The 19,047-nt window shown below is 34.4% G+C and overlaps 3 protein-coding genes across 3 annotated transcripts in view; 1 reads left to right on the forward strand and 2 right to left on the reverse strand.

Annotated features, from left to right (window-relative positions):
* Nucleotides 1–960: 960 nt before the first annotated feature.
* LOTGIDRAFT_223717 (hypothetical protein) lies at nt 961–3,754 on the reverse strand (the record flags this gene model as incomplete). Its single annotated transcript, XM_009046336.1, has 6 exons — nt 3,651–3,754; nt 3,071–3,181; nt 2,481–2,632; nt 2,079–2,204; nt 1,462–1,673; nt 961–1,113 (listed from the first exon to the last, which is right to left on the reverse strand). The coding sequence occupies exons 1-6, from the start codon at nt 3,725–3,727 to the stop codon at nt 961–963; spliced, it is 831 nt and encodes a 276-aa protein (XP_009044584.1). The 5' UTR covers nt 3,728–3,754.
* Nucleotides 3,755–3,855: 101 nt separating this feature from the next.
* LOTGIDRAFT_198455 (hypothetical protein) lies at nt 3,856–6,778 on the forward strand. Its single transcript, XM_009046337.1, has 6 exons — nt 3,856–3,902; nt 4,363–4,504; nt 4,893–5,076; nt 5,529–5,597; nt 6,027–6,082; nt 6,633–6,778. Exons 2-6 carry the CDS (start codon nt 4,364–4,366, stop codon nt 6,678–6,680), a joined length of 498 nt encoding a protein of 165 aa, XP_009044585.1. The 5' UTR covers nt 3,856–3,902; nt 4,363; the 3' UTR covers nt 6,681–6,778.
* A 4,841-nt stretch (nt 6,779–11,619) lies between these two features.
* The window catches only part of LOTGIDRAFT_135690 (hypothetical protein), a gene marked incomplete at both ends in the record, with an annotated part of 17,796 nt that continues 10,368 nt past the window's right edge, over nt 11,620–19,047 (reverse strand). Inside the window, 7 exons of the mRNA XM_009046338.1 lie at nt 11,620–11,744; nt 11,968–12,058; nt 12,406–12,620; nt 12,974–13,031; nt 13,591–13,806; nt 15,031–15,414; nt 15,881–15,981. Of these exons, the coding sequence (XP_009044586.1) occupies nt 11,620–11,744; nt 11,968–12,058; nt 12,406–12,620; nt 12,974–13,031; nt 13,591–13,806; nt 15,031–15,414; nt 15,881–15,981 (1,190 nt within the window). The remainder of the gene's footprint in view (nt 11,745–11,967; nt 12,059–12,405; nt 12,621–12,973; nt 13,032–13,590; nt 13,807–15,030; nt 15,415–15,880; nt 15,982–19,047) is intronic.

The raw sequence follows: 19,047 nt of genomic DNA on the forward strand, positions 1-19,047 counted from the left end.
TCTCTTGGTCATGGTTTAAATCTTCAGTCTAAGATCAAATTGGTAATCAAGGATTGTTATCATTGTTCGAAATTAGTATCAGTCTGACTGAATTGAAACTCTTATATTAAAGAGACACTATCACTAAATTTGTCTCTTTTTTGGAGAGTTTGAGGGGGTTATTTTTTTTAGAGGACTTACTTGTGGGTGACTGCACTAAAATTCTTAGTATAATAAAGATTCACAATCACTGAAATGTTCTCTTTTTTGTGAAATGGAGGGGGGGGGGGGGGGGGTTTGGGGAAAATGTATGTGGGATTGGGGGCTTCAAAATATATTTGATATATTCCAATATTGTGAATTCTGGGAATATTGTGATTTCTTGGTTCCACTAACTGACAGCCAAATTAGAGCTGAACTTTGAAAATTTGTGACATTGCCGTGATTGCATCCCAAATAGATGATATATCTGTTAAATCTGTTATACACTGCATATTTTTGCCTTAAACAGTCTCCAGCTTCTTTCGTGTAAAAGATAGCTGCCAGGCAAGTAATATACACCCACTTACAGTTTAAATAAAGTTCAAATAAAAATATTTGCCAAGCAGTACCTACTACCTCCTGTAGTTTAAATATCCTAGCTAGTACTGGTGTCAAAATTGGGTGGTGATCCACAAAATCTGCAAAACCTCCCACCCCAAATAATAACTATATTCTGTATGAAATGTGGTTATAAAAACACAAATTTCAGAACAGGTTTACAGTACTTATGAACATCTCCTAGTGGGGATGACCTATAAAATCACAAAAAAAAATGGTGCTCCCACCCCAAAATTAACAATATTACAGTATCAAATGTAGTACAGAAAAACAAAATCCAGCTACAGCACTTTGTAGTTTGGGAAATCTCCCATTGGGGATGAGTCCACAGAGCTCCAACTGAAATAATATAGATTTTAAAGTGAGTGTATGAAAAATGTGTCAAGACCTACCTCTGAACATCTCCTGTAGTTCTGGGATATTAAACATCACTGAACCTTTCACTAAATATTCAAAATATGAATCAATTCCTCCACCAATCCCAGAATCCAATGCTATCCACTTTCCTGTTGCTACGTCAACATGGTTACCAATCTGAAATAAGAACGCATTTAAAATGTTGTATAAATGAAAGGGAAATAACTCATTATAGCAAGTTGGGCTTTTTGTCTGGGAGGCCATTAGGTGCTGCGAATCTAAATCTCCAAGAGGGTAAAAAAAATGTTGGTGCCACAGGGTCAGCCCAGTGTTGGGTTTCCACACCTATAAAGGAATTAAAAAACAATGCTTGGCGTAGTGCTGAATTAGCTTGAAGCACCCAGGGGACTGCTTATTTTCCCACCTGCAAAAAACTTTTTCAAGAGGACCCAGGTTGAAAGATTCAATGATGCTATCTTGAACTTGAGTCACAGTGACAGAGAAAAATCAACTGAAGAATCTCACCATTCCTAATGTTGATCTATTTTCCCACAAAGATCTCATAGCTTTAATGGCAACTTTTTCAAATATTGGGTCACCAACTAATCTACTGAGGGTACCAAACTCTATCAGGAATGTGCCCACTCCTGCTGTACAGGTTATAGTTGTCTCCCCTGGTGGTACTCCATTTCGTAGATTCACTGTACCATACGGCATACCAGTTGGTGTATCAAATGCTACAAATAGAAAATTTCAGAGGATCAAAAACTGTTTATTGTAAATTCAATAAAAATCATATTGCAATACCAGTACTAGGCTATATTCTAAAATCTCTTAAGGGTTGTTGATTTGGTTGTTCTTACCAGTCATGACTGACAGTATCTCAAATATGTTTAATTTTAGTCTTAAGAACATTTTCTAATGTGTGCTTTTCCATTCCATTCCACAAGTTAACACCAATCAGAAGACAAAAACACAATTTTTTCTTAATATTTTTCACAAGCTGAGCTCAAAATGCATGGCTTAGGCAACGCATGAAACTAAGGATTAGGAAGAAAGCATAGCGATGTAGGAGTTAATTTTCTCCTTGAGCATGGCTTGGATTCTTTCTAAAAAAAATGTTTCAAGTCGAATGTACTAACCTGGTAATATTTTTCTAGCGACTGTTTCGGCCATGCGTAATAGGGGCCCAGAACATGGCCAGCCTGGCTCTAGGGTCATTCCAGCCCTCTTCATAAATAGATGGGCTGACAGTAAACCTCCCACCACTGTAATAAAAAAAAGAACCTTGACATTGATCTTCCCTGGAATCAACCAGAATAATGAGGAAAGATAACAGAGTAGCATTAGCTAATCTTGTTTTTGAAACCTTATTCATACACTATATTCTGTAAAAAATCATATGCAAAATTGAAATTAATAAAATATTTAACATAAGTGAATACAATGCAATAAGCCATCTAGACACAATTCACAGTTCACATTCTTTTCAAATTTCTATGTAGAAAGTCTAAGACACAAAACTGTAATGCAACAAGCCTCACCTCTGATATTAGTTTCAAAAACAGAAACATTGATATCAATATCAAAGAAATCTTGAGATTTATCAATAAGTAGGTTGGCTATTCGTATAAATTCTGTGGTGTTCCCCATCACTATTAATGTATCTAATGCATCAACCAGGGTTAGAGAATAGCTGAAAATAAAATAAAGGTAGATGTATAGAAATGGGGTATGATAATTGTTCTGAGTCAATGAAAACTAAAGTCAACATTCTTTTAAACCCCTTTTAAATCACGTAATAGGGACTGAGGACTGAGGTAATAAATATTCATGAAGTCACATGGTTATCAAAGCGGCTAATCAGCATATTTCTCTGTATGAATTTTTACAGTTTGTTTTGCAAATACGAACATATATGAAAGTCCTCTCTTGGAAAGCTATTTGAGTCCAAACTAATTATTCATAATGTGGCATGGTTAAAACAATAAAAAATTTCATCCATAAAGTCAATTTCTTTATCAGTTTCAAATGAGTATTGAATATATATCTATTAATCATTCTAGTAATTATTTTTGAATATATATTATTATTTTTCTATCGTGAAAATATGAAATATGTTTCCATGTATTACCTGCCCCAGGTGTCTTGCCCATCACAGGTTAAAGGTCGAAGTTCGTCGTAAGGGTAAGCATATTTAAGGTAAGCATCATAAGCATGATGGAACATGGCTGAAACTCTGTCTCTGTAATAGAATAACGAAAGACATTACTGACACTGAATATAGGTAAAATAATGCTAGCTTTGCCACATCACTGTCATAACTAAAGAATGATGGAAACATGCATATATATAAGGAAGGGCCTAACTACTAAAAAGATCCATGACAATCCTTCCTATCAGCTGGTCTTTAACCAAACTTCCTGTGTCATTGAACTACCCATTTACAGCTGAGTTGTCTCTAGTCCGAAACATCTACCCCTATTCCATCCTCTGATAGCTATTATGACAGTTGTCAGTCTCTTGGATTTGGCTGTCACCTGCTTGATCACTAGCCTAACTAGATGGTCACCCACCATCCAATGCCAAGGCCAGTGTCGCCAACGTCTTAAATTTTTGAGATCCCTGGATGTTTCAAATTAAGGCTTGGTTCCAGTGATTTCCAAGATCCCCCCCTCCCCCCCACCTCTTTTGCAATATCAAATGTAGATCACCTGTAAGTTTTAAGCTCATTTTCTTTGAAGATCCTACATCCAACCGGTACAAAAAGTTGGCACATCAAAATACACATAAAGCCAATGGCTGTGACATGTTTTTGTCTGAATCTATGCTTTATCTGAGGCATAATTGCAAAAGATTTACGTGTAAAATGTTGGTTTGTTTACACTCGCGACAACCGGAAGTGTATTTTGTAGCACACCGGCGAGTTTCGTTCTTTTCCGGTTAGGCCATACTGATAGAGCCAAGTGAGTTTTCATACGTTGAGAAATCCATCGAAATCTTGAACTTCTATATTAGAAATTATCTAAATATATTTGCAGATTGCAAATTAACACAATATTCTGTTAAGATTTCTGGAAATCAAGCCCGATTCTCCCATTAAAACCTTGGAAATGATAGTTGAAAATGACATGGGTTGACGACTGAAATAATCATTAACATGAAAATGGACGATCAGTTGCATCTGAAGCGAAATACAATCATATTTTTCTCAAAAGTTATAGTCCCACCAATGTATTTACGGGTGTATAGTATTGTATGCTTTTGTAGACCATTTATAGATCATAAAGATAAAGCCTGTACCGGTGCAGGTACTTTCCTTAAGAGAAATTTAAAATTAAAATAAAAGGCCTATACTGAGAAACTGCCAATGTTCACTTGGTACTTGGTACTTGGAACCTGGACTGACACTTTGGTTATTTTCAGGATGTTGATGCCCAAGAAGAACAGAGTTACAATCTACGAGTACCTCTTCAAAGAGGGAGTCATGGTTGCCAAGAAAGATTTCTTTGCACCTAGACATCCCAATATCAATGTACCCAATTTACATGTTATCAAAGCTCTAACAGTAAGTAACATTTCTTTATTCTGTGTTGAACCCCACATGTGAGAAACCTTGACTCTTGATACCGCTCTGATATGATTTGACCTGTCGCCTGAGAGAGCCAAGCGGGTCAGAAATGCACCATATTTGTGAGGCACAGCAACATATTTGTTGATTTCAAAGTAATGTCCTTATAATCCACATATTCTTTACTTGAGTTGTAAGAGATTGGATCTAACAGTTTTAAAATTTAAGTTTGAATTCTTTGCAAGAGGAAACTGCTTACAATTAGGTCGTAAAGCACTAGGATTAGAAAGAGGTGGAGTCACTGTGATCTGTTTGATACCAGCATTGTGTTGATGTAGGATTAGTAGAATATACTGACGTAAAAAAATTATCTTCTTTATTGTAGAGTTTAAAATCAAGAGGATTAGTGCGAGAACAGTTTGCATGGCGTCATTATTACTGGTACCTGACCAATGAGGGCATCCAATTCTTACGTGACTTCCTTCACCTCCCCCCAGAGATTGTCCCAGCCACTTTAAAAAGACAACAGAGATCAGAAACAGTACGACCCAGAATTTCTACCAAACCTTGTAAGTATTGAAAAAAAACAATTTTTCATTGAGTAAGTGCTGTTTTCGATTGTTTTCAGGCAGTTCACCAAGGATTTATTCACAGAAATGTAAGATTCTTGGGAAGAATTGGAAACCAACCAGACTAAGAAAATGGCACCAGTTTATCGGGCTATATGTCACCCATGTTCCAGTTATTGCACTCCTTATACCTATTTGTGTAAAAACATTATAGGTCTCCATTTATCAAATTAAATTCAAGACAGGAGATCTACACTAGACCTTGACGACTAAAAGAAAGAGTACTGGAATATGTTGAAGCATTTTGTTGGCTATAATAAGCGTCTTGGTATGTTTTTCTCCTTGAAGATCAATGTATTTTGATTGTATTATTCCCTGAAGTGAGTGAAAGTGAGATGAAATCATCAAAATTCTTGGTTCTTGGTATCCTTTAATTAATGTTATAATTTCAGCTGGTGATGGCGCTGGACGAGGTGGTGGAGCTCATGCTGATAGAGGAGAATACAGAAAATCAGGACCACGTAAGTTTTCAATGATATACTCGTGTTCTAGCAAATCTTGGCTTTGAGAAAGCTTGATTTTAAATAGGCTGTATATTTCTCTTATGGTGCAATGCATGCATGTCAGTTGTGTAAGGGGTATCATGGAAAAAAACATAAATTTGTTAGGATTGAAAAATAAACTGTGGTCTCCTGTTCCTGTGCTACAGACAGCACTTAAAAGATCTGTCAGCTTCTGCCTGTCCTGGCAAAATTTCTTTCATTGCACATTGCATGATGTTATCTGTCTTCATGAGCCTTAAGGTGCAGAAAAATGTGAAGTAAAACTCAGTTTCATTTTATTTGCATGAATTTCTAGCCTTAATCAAATACAGAAATCCATTCATTCTGGCTTGTTTATAGTGATATTGAACTGCAACACTGTGACATCTTATATTTATTTTTTTTCAGCTGGAGGTGATAAGAAGGCTGATGTTGGTGCTGGAGCCAACCCAGAATTTAAATTCGTAAGTTTCTTATATAAATCTAGATATAGGCCTAGTTGATATACCAGCTTTGAAATTCTATTGGCTTAATCAGACACTTGCTCACTCTTGGTATGTGTTGATGGTACTCCCAGAATTTTCAACCAGTCATCAATTATCCTAGATTTTAAAGAGTGTTTCAGTTTTGCCCTCTTATGTCAATTATATTTACTACAGCTTATTAGCTCAGTAGTATGAGGGAACTTGCATCTATTGGTGCACAAGTGAGGCCCTTCAGACTACAAAGCAAAGTGTTTTATCACCTTACTTACCATGTAGATTTTTATTTAAAATTGCTAATTAAATCTGATTTTTTTTTTTTTGACTGACGGTTCAAACTTATGTATTGGTACATATTCAGTAAATTGTTAAATACATGATTTAGATTCTTTGTCACGGCTTGTGTTGTTTACCCCAACCATCTTCATTAGTCCAACTAGGTGCAGAAAAGTTGGACGTAATTTCATTTCATGAATTTCATTTGTTTGCTTCAAGATTTAAACTTTATTTATTTGATTCTTTTTTATTCCAGAGAGGAGGTTTTGGAAGAGGAGCCCCACCCTCATCTGGCAACCAGTAAATACATACTTCATGTATAAAATAAGAAAAATATTTGAAAATTAAAAAAAAGTCATAAAACTCATAGATCTTTTTTCTTTCCAATAAACCAATGCTCAGAAGCTGCAGTAGTTCATCAAGTCTGGTACATGATTCAGGCCAAGATAATCCTGTTGAAATTTTCAACCTAATTTTCCTCTGTCAGTGATGCCGGTTAGGAGGGTTAGTCAAGAATGGCAGGGAATATTGTTAGTAACAAAACAATAGGGACTTTTTAGGACACGGTCTTGTCAGCCCCCCCCCTAACTAACATCACTAATATGCTACTGGCTTAATAAATCCAAGGTTTCTTGACCTATGCTGGTATGAAACCCCCACACCTCCAGGTTACAAAGTATCTGGGTCCATTTTGCTTGGAAAGACCAGTCATATCCAGGAAACCCACTTATTCTTGAAATGAAGAAGTTCAGTAGAGTAGAAAAGAGTTTATTTTGGAAGTAGAATTATAAATAAGATATGTAAATATGATGATACATACATTCTACAGCTATATAGAAATAACAATCTAATTTACCAACAAAATAACAAGCATGGTCTACATTACACCAGAGGTAATATAGCAAATCTTGAAGGATTTAACATGAACACCAGCACCTGATTCTGGTTGAAAAAAAGAAATTTAATTATTAAAACCTTTCAACACAGGGATCAAGGTTATTCCTTTCTAGGTCAATATGAATTATTTCATTAAGTTAATTTAATTTTTTCAATCTGGAAGGGGTTCAAATGCAAGAACAGTCTATTTAATATTGAGGTAGAATAATATGAATCTAAACCTAGGTGCACCAGATAAATACTGTGTTTATTACTACTTATACTACCTGAAAATAAAATAGACTGCTTGTGTTTTTTCATTCATCCTGGATTTACACAAATATCTAAGCTGGAGTATAAACATATAACAAATCTAGAACACTAACAAATAAAACAGCTATAAAAATGTCTTCAATATATATTTCTAAACCCTCAAATTGTATTCTATTCCATATTTTCAGGCAATTTAAGCCAGGGTTATGTTTCAAAATTATACAAAAAAATTGTGCTTGATTATCAACAATGCCATGATTTTAATACACAAAAACAAATGTTTTCCAAATTGGAAAGCTAAAAACAAAACCTATGAGTTGAAAACAATAGATATAGACTATAACTGTTCTAAAAATATTGTATAACCTATAACTATATTGTCACTAAGGTAACCTATATAGGCTAATTTACATAATTCAGTTCAATTGTTTAATGTACTGTTAATTTGTTTAATAACTAAGTTATTAATGCCTTCAGTGAGTTATTAATGCCTGCAGTGAGTTATTAATGCCTTCAGTGAGTTATTAATGCCTGTAGTGAGTTATGCCTGCAGTAAGTTATTAATGCCTGCAGTAAGTTATTAATGCCTGCAGTAAGTTATTAATGCCTGCAGTGAGTTATTAATGACTGTAGTAAGTTATTAATGACTGCAGTAAGTTATTAATGCCTGCAGTAAGTTATTAATGCCTGCAGTGAGTTATTAATGCCTGCAGTAAGTTATTAATGCCTGCAGTGAGTTATTAATGACTAGTGAGTCAAAAATGCCTGTGATAAAAATTCGTACAAGCTAGACAATTTATGTCAATCAAAAATCTCGTATGGCAAATTCAGGAGTAAAGGTATAGTAGTGGACTCCACCAAAAGAGCACCACAAGGTATTTTGAAAAGAGTAAGCATGGTCTGCTTTGCGCCAAACACTGCCACTTCTACAAAGGTCAAAATCATGAGATACAACCAGATTAATGCCAGACCAATGTTTCCTTTTCTGATAGTGGATATTAAAAATATAAAAAGCTATGTGGACTATCTAGTATGCTCTAGAATGTCTTGTGTTCTAATGAATATTAAATCTATTTTAGATGGAGTATAACTTGTATATAAGTAATGGGCATATTAATAAATGATTGAATACTTTAAACAGCTCTGTTTTGATAAAATACTTTCAGTTAGCGGGACTACAACACAAAAATTAGACATGTGCAGTTTAAACAGTGTAATTATTTACAATAATTGATGGAAAGACAACTCCATTTAACACAAGTTGACTTACTTTCCTTTAAGCCTAATAATGCAAAGTTAACTCACTCTTCAAAAGTCAAAGTTGTCCTGATAAGGATTGCATATCCAAAACATGTATCAACAACAAGATAAACTATGAAACCATAGAGGTATGGTAGGTACATTCGGCAATCCTCTTCCAATTCCCTAAAGCTGAATCTGTATACGTTGCAGAACAGAACTTAAGCCGTTTGTGGTTGATATTAACTTTAAAAAAAGCAATTCACGCTGTTTTTCATTGTATATAAAAGATGAAAATATCTTAGCCTCAAAGCAGAGTTGAAACTGAATATTCTGTTGAAAAATTTGAAAATCTGAAAGTCAAATTATGTTCATAAAATCAGGGATTTCAGGTTGTAAAAGTAAAGTTAAGTAATGTTACGAAAGCACAGGCACAGGCAAGTAGGCTTAACCTCTAGTGAGAGAGTATTGTTTGTTTAGGATTACTCCTATTAACGTTAATGGTAAAACCAAAATTGACAATAAAATTTTAACAAAAATTGATAACTCTATGATAACTCTAACAAATGAAGCAAGAAATGTAGTACCTGTTGCATCAGCTCTATTTGCTGGTAGAGCAAATATTGACTACCCTTTTTCAACTTGAGGTAAACAGAAGTTAACAGGACCCTCAAAAAGGCAAGTAACAAAAAACTTTCATAAACACAACAACAAATAATTTTTTAGTGACCAAATCCACATTTAAAGCTATAAATCTTGTAGTGATTGTTAAGAGGTTTTCTAATCTTTCTATGTGTATCAGAGACACTGATAGCATCAATTCGCACCATTCCAATTTTCAATCAGATGTCTGTGGTTCTTGCAATTCAACTTAAACTGTTTAGTTTTCAAAAAAATGTTTTAAGATTTCACTATCACAAATGGAAGCCATAAATTTCCCAATACGAATAAAAGTAAAGTAATATAAAACCTCTTTACAATCCTTAAAGATGCAAATAAACAAGGTATGTTTTTAACAGAAATCTTCCGGACAAATTTAAGTCCACACGCCATACCTTGTTTCTGCACCCCTACTTTCAACAAACATTTCATTTCCAACCACCACATAAAAATACCCTACCCCACACTAATGTCACTTTCATAATTTTACTCATTTTTTACATTGTTTGTATTATATTATGCATAAAATTGATGAACTTCATCCATTTGGAGAGTCCACATAATTATCGTTATATGGATAAATTTATATCTATATTCCTACTGGATGTTCTCAGCAACAAGTTTCACAAATCTCTCAAATATCCAGTCCAAATACCATAAATTAAAACAGAACTTGAATCATGTCGAATGGCATGAAACTCTGAGTAACAACATGATTCAAGTTCTGTTTTAATATTTCTATATTTCTCTACAATTTTTATATTTCTAAATTTATAGACTTATATATAACATAACAAGAATCTTTTTATCTATATCTATCTGTATTCCTACAAGAACGTTAAGATGTTCCCAGCAACAAGTTTCACAAATCTTTCAAATAATTAGATTAAATATTTCAATTCTATGGCCCCTAAAATTCTAATAAACAAAATTCAGAGGCTGTTGTCAGAAATTCAACCAATCTGTGTAGAATCTAACCACAAATCCTTGTACATAGGAGCAGCTCTGGGCCCTCAATAGATGGGTATCAAGGGCCCCTCACCCATTTTACACAAAATCTAGATTTAGGTTTTTATTTTTTCAATGAAATTGAATAGACAAAAATAGATATTTTTTTTTTAAATATTTGTTCAAAATTTTGTTTGTAATTGGAATCATAGGGCCCCTGACATCTCAGTCTGCCCCTGACCCCTCAGTCTGCCCCTGTCAATCATGTATGATTATCTTAAAGTAATGACGTTTCTGACAACACACCCCAGGTTTATTAAAATTAGACAAGTTTTGGATAGTGAACGAATCTCAGTAAAAGATACCCGAGTAATCGGAATAACGCTGCGAAGAACACCAACGGCAGGAGATACTCTATATAGGTCAGATGAACACCATAAAAATCCAGGACATCAGCTGAAACAATATTGGTCGAGTTGATTCCTTTACAGCCAATGAAATTTGATTCGTTCTTGGAAGGGAAACAACTGAAATTAGGAAAAAAGTGTCAAAATCAGCAATAGAATGGGAATGAAAAGATTACTATAAGAGAGGAACATTGAAAAACTGGGTCAAAGACCATACGCTAAAATTATACAATTTGTACAATCAATGAAATGTGATTCATTCTTGACAAGGGAAAAGCTGAAATGACAAAATATTTCAAGTGATGACCTAGGAAAGAATTAGTTCAAAAGCATTATCTAAAGTATAGAATTCAGTCCCGTCATTAGGGTGGGGTCCATGGGGGCTGGGCCCCAGCAAGTGAGAATTAAGCCCCAGCAAAACCTTCTTCAGTTCAGCAGAGATTGATTCATTTACAATGTCTTTGTACAAAATAAAAAAGATATAGGTTTTGATACATTTTTTGACACTTTGAAATTATCAGAAATGAGTTCTCTGGGCCTTTAATTCTACAAAATCTGAGCCCCAGCACCAATTCATTCCTGGCGATGGGGATGATAGAATTACAGATAGAAATGAAGGCATGGAATTTAGATGAACAACATCAATATTAACTAGTAAGTGCAAGAAATTCCTGCATTTGGATTTAACCAAGATTATTGCCTCAATTCTAATCAAGTCTGGTTTGTATGTAGAAAGGATCCCCATGAAATTGAGTTTTTAACCTTAAAATGTGGTTGTCTCTTTCTCTCTTTTTAATGAAAACCGTGTAAATAATCATGTATGACACATAAAAAGCCTACTTACTTCACATCGTCAGCGTCAGAAGAAAATTCCAGAACCACAGCACAATGGAAGGAATAAAATATGAAGGAGAAATATTTGATCCAATCCAACCAAAATGGTAGATTTCTGGTAAAGAATCCACCTGAAATAAAACATAAAATAATAACACAGTTTTTAACATTTTAACAGGGAAAGATCATTGCCAAAAGGCCACAGACTGAATAGAACACAGGACCAGCTTGAGAACCCAAGTTGTTATCCTTGTCACAGATGGTTTTCACCCATTATATCAGTCTGAGCCCTATGTGTACCCCTAGTTCCTGGAGTCTGTCACTACCAATGTCCGTGTTATCAATCAGGCTTACCTAGCAACATACAGGCCGTCATTACAATAACTGATACAGAAATACCAGTCTCTACGTGGGTAAACGCTATTCCCAGAAATAGACCAATACTCTGAAATAGATTTTAAACAAATTAAGAGATTGTAAAACTGTTTTCTAAACATATTATGTGTATCAGGGACATTGATCAATTTGCACCATTACTGGGTCTGGAAGTTCATCTAAAACTAAGTGTTTTATGATGTTAATATTGCCAAAGCTGCTAATAATGTCCAAAGGAATTTGACTAATTCCACAAAATTTCAATTTAAAACTTGATAAGGGATCCATGTACAGTATCTGTGTAAAAGAAATCTTTCTTTCTTTCTTTAATTTTATAGGGTAATAACATGAGGATTGCATCAAGTAATTCAGCAAAGTCAAGGGCAATAACTCATAAATAGTGTATATAATCCCTACCTGACCAGTGATGACATTAATGATAGTGGTGAAAATCATCCCAAAAAATCCTTCCACATTGTTCAGCCCAATAATCCAGTAGGCTAGAATCAGGAACAATACAGGCGGCACCAGAACCAGGGGGATCTCGGCTGTCATCTTGGCCATGTAATAAGCTGACAGTCGATACCAGTTAGCTGTTCTTTCTTTATCAATAACAGGCCTTTCAGTTGCAACTTGAATACAAATGGAAAGAATGTAACAATTGTCAGATTGAAAATATGACTTCAGGTTTACTTACAATTAAATTGCATAAAGACTTAATCATTAATGTCAAATGATCCTTACATAACAGAAAAATAACAGATCAACATGAAGCAGGCCAAAAGTACCCTAAGGTGCTAGCTTCCGATATCTGCCGAGAGTGCATTAATGTAGGCATATGTTGATGCAGGCAACTGTCTGGAAGCGGAAAGAAAACTGTTTTCGGGATTAAACTGAAAGTTCAGATTAGGCACAAGACATGGGGACCTTCGACTGCTAAATATTTTCAAACAACTTTATAAAATATTGATAATTTACAACTTACAGGCAGTGATGGCATCAATTAAAGGAATTACTCCCCATAGTGTGATCAGGAAAAAAATCTGAAACAAAAACACATGAAATTATTGTATTATATTAGCACTGCACTGAATGAAAAGCACACACTTTGTACACATACATCTGACTTAGATATTACTTTAATTAGTCTTAAACTAATCTATAGAATGACCCCTGATATTCAGTGGGCCACTAGAAAAGTTCACCCCCAATTTTACCCCCACTTTATTTTCAACAGATCTAAATGTCTACCTTTTTTCTCCAAAATATGTGTCAGAATGCACAAAATCATTTCTTTTTTTCTAAAAAATTTCTTGAGAGAACCCTATGAGAGGCTTGCGACTATAACACTACCACAGAGTAGCTAAAATTTGAATTCAGCCTCAGCAGTTGTCCCCCCATTGAGTCAGTCTGCCTCCTATTTTACCCTCAGTTTCAGAAGGCTGGCTCCGCCACTGCTGATATTCCAACAGAAGGGTTGATATTCCAACTGCAAAAAATTGTTTCAGTGCTCATAGAGTGAACAAATTCAACTTGAAAGTGATTTTTTCCGACAAAAAATGATCTCCCAAGGGAAATAACTGTGTTTTAAATCGGACTTACAGCTCCCATTCTGTCTCGTAAAGTTTCCTCAGTTCGTGGAAGTTGAAACCAGACCAGACTAACGAGGACACACAATAAAACAGTTTCTACAATCTTCATCTTACTGAATACTCGAGATTTACACTGCCAAAACGCTCGGACTGTCAGATGTTTAAACTGCGTAAAAAAACTTGTCGGCCATTTGTCTTTATCAACGAATAATTCTGGGTATTCTAACTCCATTAAACTCATATCTACACTACCGATATCTGAAAGAAAATCCTCAAAAATTAAGCATTAAGCCATGAATTTCATGTCAAATAGCAATGAATAGCAACTTCTGGTCTACTAGCGGTTTTTAGCCATACCTATTGGAGCTGATTTTTCCTGAATTATCCGAACCCATTTACAGCTGGGTTTACTGGATGTATGAGGTAAAATGTGTCTGGTAACAAGACTTGTTTTAGAAGGATAGCAACTTAGGTTCCGAGTGAAGGATCCTTTCTACTAGCTGTTCCTTGGCCAAACCTATCAGAATTGATTTTCCCTGGAATATTGGTACCGATATATGAGTGAAGACAACTTATTCAAGTTCATCGGACTATCACACGCTGATCTATATCGGAATCTATAGCCGGCATTCGCTCGACGTAACCAGGCAAGGGACGTCATGTAAGGAACCAACGCTCTAACCGACTGTGCTATAGGACCTGCATGTTGATGAAGCAATCACCATTTCTCCTACATATTTAAATATGTAAGGATGATGGTCATAATACCACCAGAAGCCGAGATAAGCATGTTTTTCTTACCTTCTTCCTCTGAAGAATTCTTTTTCCCTCGTGTGATGATTTTATTGGTGAATTTTTTTATAGGGTTACGTCTGTCCAGGGTAGGGCGTTTTTTAGCAGCCTCAATCGTTTCAGCATCGAGTCTTAATGATGAGTTGTAATTGGAAGATGATAATTTCAACACATCAGGCCAAGCTTCGGAATTTCTGAAAAAAATAATCACCACATAATATGGAGTTATGTCCCTTTTACCTTTTGAGGATCAAAAGTCAAATCTGTTGATTATACTCAATTTTAAAAGCAAAAAAGATGTCACATTGACAAACCATTGTGCAAAGTGGCACTAGTTGTTCTTGACAAAGTTTCAAATTTACTTTACAACAAAGCAAAGATGGCGTCTGATGGGGTCGTGGAGACGGCATTGTCTCCATTGAAGCGTCGTGGACATTAAGGAATGACTTCAAAGATTATGAATTTCCTTACTTAAAATCTATGGCAGCTTCTATAATTCTTTCTCTTGTGCCTCCCCCTTCTACCAATTTCTCTACTGAAAAATACAATTCAAAACATCTTCAACACATCTTCAAAACCATTTCAAAACCATTTAAGGACAATAAAATGACATTGAATTGGACTATCCAACTTGAATTAAACGTTTGCATAATGGGACAAAGGAGCTAGTCCAAAAATTTTGCAGTTTTAAATTTGAGTGATTGAAATTTGACATGAATTTTAACTTTTGGCTTTGACAGTAAATATTTTGAAGAAATAAACAAATTTCTTGAAGGAAAGACTCACAAATAAAATCAGCAGGATTGTAATTGGGCTCCATATGTAATCCAATATTCTCGAAAAAACTGATCACTTTATTCGACTCCCCAAAATACACAACCTGTCCCTGATTTAAGAGGAGTATTTTATCGAACATGTTGAATATCTGACTGGAAGGCTGATGTATCGTCATGACAACGGTTTTATTTGATTTGTGAGTATAAGCTTTTAAAGTTTTAATCAAGGCAATGGATGTGTAGGAATCCAGATCACTCGTAGGTTCCTGCAAAAAAATAATATAAAATTTGATTAGAAAATTCAGGATAAGTTTTTTTTTGTCAAGAGATACTCTAAAATGAAATGAGATTATGTTTTATGTCCTACTGTTCTGCACCTAAGTGGGTGAGGCATGCAACCCCATGCAGTCAGTGTACAATGAGGGAAATTGTTGCCAATACAGCAGCAGCTCTTGTTCTTGCTCAGTCTGTAGCATATGAGACCTCAGTTTATAGTTGTATCTGAACAACTAGATGTTTCTCCGACCTGCATCACTGACAGTGGGAAATCACGTTGAAAATTCAAAAGTACATTTCCCAGGTCAGTCCTTCCTAACCTTCATCAACGACAGAAAGAAATGGTTAATGGTTAAGAATCTAAATGAGCAAATTGAAATCCAGATTTTGGATAATCTTCTGAACATTAAACTACTCAAACAGCCAAAATAACTTTGTAAAATTCATGACACTTACATCTACTGCTAACATGAGAGGGTTTGTAATCAGTTCACAGGCTATACTGGCTCTCTTTCTCTGACCGTCTGTTAGCCCTGGAGTTTTATAGTCTCCCATCACTGAAAAAAAAATACAACATTTCGATGAAGATGAAGGCATAGACTTGAAGTTCCAAAAGATTGAAAATACCTAAGTGGCTGGACTCAGGTAGTTTTGTCCAAATTATATCAATAAAAACTGCAATCAACTGAAGACCAAAGTGATTTTGGCAGCATCAAGATCGACAAGAAACCCCTATGGGAACTTACAAGGGGCTAACCAGAATCTTGATTTTGATATATTTTTTAGAAGAATAACTCGGGAGACAAGAACAGCACGGAGTCTGGCATAATAAATTCATTTTGAAAGTATTTGTTAATAGCAGTGTAAGTTTTTTTTAATTTAAATTTTGCCAAGAAACAAGTAATTTTGTTTTGATTTATTGATTCCATTAAGTAGTGGACAGGAAGTAGGAAAGTCTGGTAACCATGGAGATATATATCAAGGCGTGAACCATATCCAAGAAACATGAGATTTTCAACAAACTCGAAATTAAAGAAAGCTAAATCCAGATAATTATGTTACCTAAAAGTATTTGCTTAACAATCTGAACATGGGTGGCCACAGAATTCAGTGGGAGGGTGGCCACGGAATTCACTGGGAGGGATCATTGGGTGTGGAGAGAGTGTGTGGGGAGGGGACCTTTTCACCTAAAATGCTCTAAAATCACAGGTAGTAAGGAAACTTAGGTATTTATTCTGTTGAAACAACTGTTCAAACTGACTTTGGCTCATTTCATGCTTCTGTCACAAGTTTTGGAAAGAAAACTCTCATCAGGATAGCTAATTGAGGAAATTGTGAGCAATGCATGATTTTTCTACCCTCATTCATTACACCCAGGGTTTTTTTTAAAAGTATCAAATCTTATTCTATGTTTTTCAGGTGATCTAGCTCAGTTTCATTATTTTTAAAAGTAATTTCTCTAATTTTCAAACTATTGAAATTGATGGTCCCATTGCTCGAGAAGAGCCCTGTTTGTAATGTCCTTTGGTATATCAGTTGAACAAGTGTTATATTAATAGGTAGCTGAAGGCAATACAAAATGGTTTTCGAAACTTTTTATATTAGCACACAACTGAATGTAGACCATCTAAGAATAAGACTTGTCCTTTATTGTTATTGCAATCATTGAAGAACCATGTAACTGAATGATGACAAACTTATCCATCACCACAAAACTTTATAAATTAAGCACAAAAAAAAAAAATTGAATGAGATGAGTTGAATGAACTCCATCACCTCAAGAAAATGTAAATATGCATTTTCTCTTTTGAAAAACATGGTTCTAAATGAAAATCAAAATGGGAATCTGATATTGTTGAATCAATTCCATAGAAATTCTCTATAGAAAAAATGGTTCAAAAACAAAAATTTGATCCTGTTGCCGCCTTTCCATAGAAATTAAATTCCAGTTTTGAGTTTTTGCATCCTTTTCATGGTTGACAAATGAAAAAGAAGAAATTTTTGCGAAATAAAAATTAAAAGCTGTAGACCAGTGGTTCCCAACCTATTTCAGCCTTCACACCCCTGGCGCAATCACAAGGACCTTTCACATCCTCAAAAAATTGTTACATCCACATTCCCAGCATGTGATGATGTGAGGGTAAAATAAATTCTTCTCCTATACCAGTTAGCCAAACCCCTGGCACCCTAGTCCCATACCCCCAGGGGGTGAAAAGCCCCAGGTTGGGAACCAGGTCTGTAGATTGTAGAGACATGCAATATATACATTAAAATACATAATTACATTTCTTATTGCCGATGACTGGAAAAATGAGTAAAATGAAGTTAAAAAATAATCATTTATTCATTCATTCATTCATTCATTTCAATTTGACTATTCATTTGACTATTCATTCATTCATTCATTCATTCATTCATTTGACTATTAATTTGACTATTCATTTGACTATTCATTTGACTATTCATTTGACTATTCATTCATTTGACTATTCATTTGACTATTCATTTGTTAATTCATTCATAAATTCATAAGTTCATTCATTCATTCATTCATTCATTCGTTCATTTATTCATTTGTTCATTCATGTGTTCATTCATTCATTCATTCATTCATTCATTCATGTGTTCATTCATTCATGTGTTCATTCATTCATTCATTCATTCATTTGACTATTCATTTGTTAATTCATTCATAAATTCATTCATTTATTCATTCATTCATTCATTCATTTGTTCATTTTATCATTTGTTCATTCATTCATTCATTTGTTCATTCATTCATTCATTTGTTCATTCATGCATTCATTTGTTCAATTTTTTCTTTTAAATTTTTCTTTATTTATTAGTTTATATATTTCTCAATCCGTTCATTTGTTCAGTCATTCATTCATTAATTCATATATTCATTTGTTTGTTATTTCATTTATTGGTATCAATTCATTTATTTATTATTTATTCATCCCTACATCAGTTAATAGGTATAGATTATATATTCAATACATCAAAATATTTGATAATTTACACAAACAAATATCCAATTAAATTATCAAATGACATCTCTCAATCCCATAATTCACACTGATTTACCTGAACATTTCAATCAATAAAATAAATCATACATTTGTTGACTTTCATAACTACTTGTAGATGTCATCATTTAATTCATAATTGACCAATCAATATTCAGGAAATTCAAATTGGACCAATCAATGATCATAAATTTTAGCATCATCCAATGAATTGACAGGAAATTGAAATCCAACCAATCAATAAGCAGTATTATTAGCTGATCAATAAGTTGATATTAATCGATGTTATATCAATACTCTACGTGGGGTAACACCTTATTTCTTTACACACCCTTTAAATAAACATAACTCGATGACAGCTGCACTTAAACACTGGTAAATAATCATTGTATATGTAGGTATATTCTATAATCCACACGAGATTTGTGAACATCCTGTTCTGAATCAAAACATTACTACGAACAGTTCACTTATTAGATAATCAAAGAAGTTATGAACACATAAAATCAGGGACCGAATAAAAAAAAACCCATCTATATCAACTATGAGCATAGATCAGCTTTTTCTGCAGCAGTTTGTGAGTGAATTTTTGTG

This window comes from Lottia gigantea (genome assembly GCF_000327385.1).
Source record: "Lottia gigantea unplaced genomic scaffold LOTGIsca_100, whole genome shotgun sequence".
NCBI lineage: Eukaryota > Metazoa > Mollusca > Gastropoda > Lottiidae > Lottia > Lottia gigantea.

Bases quoted from the DNA above. Each gene is read 5' to 3' on its own strand.
- LOTGIDRAFT_198455 (XM_009046337.1), top strand. From the start codon at position 4,364: ATGTTGATGCCCAAGAAGAACAGAGTTACAATCTACGAGTACCTCTTC. The intron at 5,598-6,026 runs GTAAGTTTTCAA...ATTTTTTTTCAG, and splicing joins ATACAGAAAATCAGGACCAC to CTGGAGGTGATAAGAAGGCT. The intron at 6,083-6,632 runs GTAAGTTTCTTA...TTTTTATTCCAG, and splicing joins CCAACCCAGAATTTAAATTC to AGAGGAGGTTTTGGAAGAGG.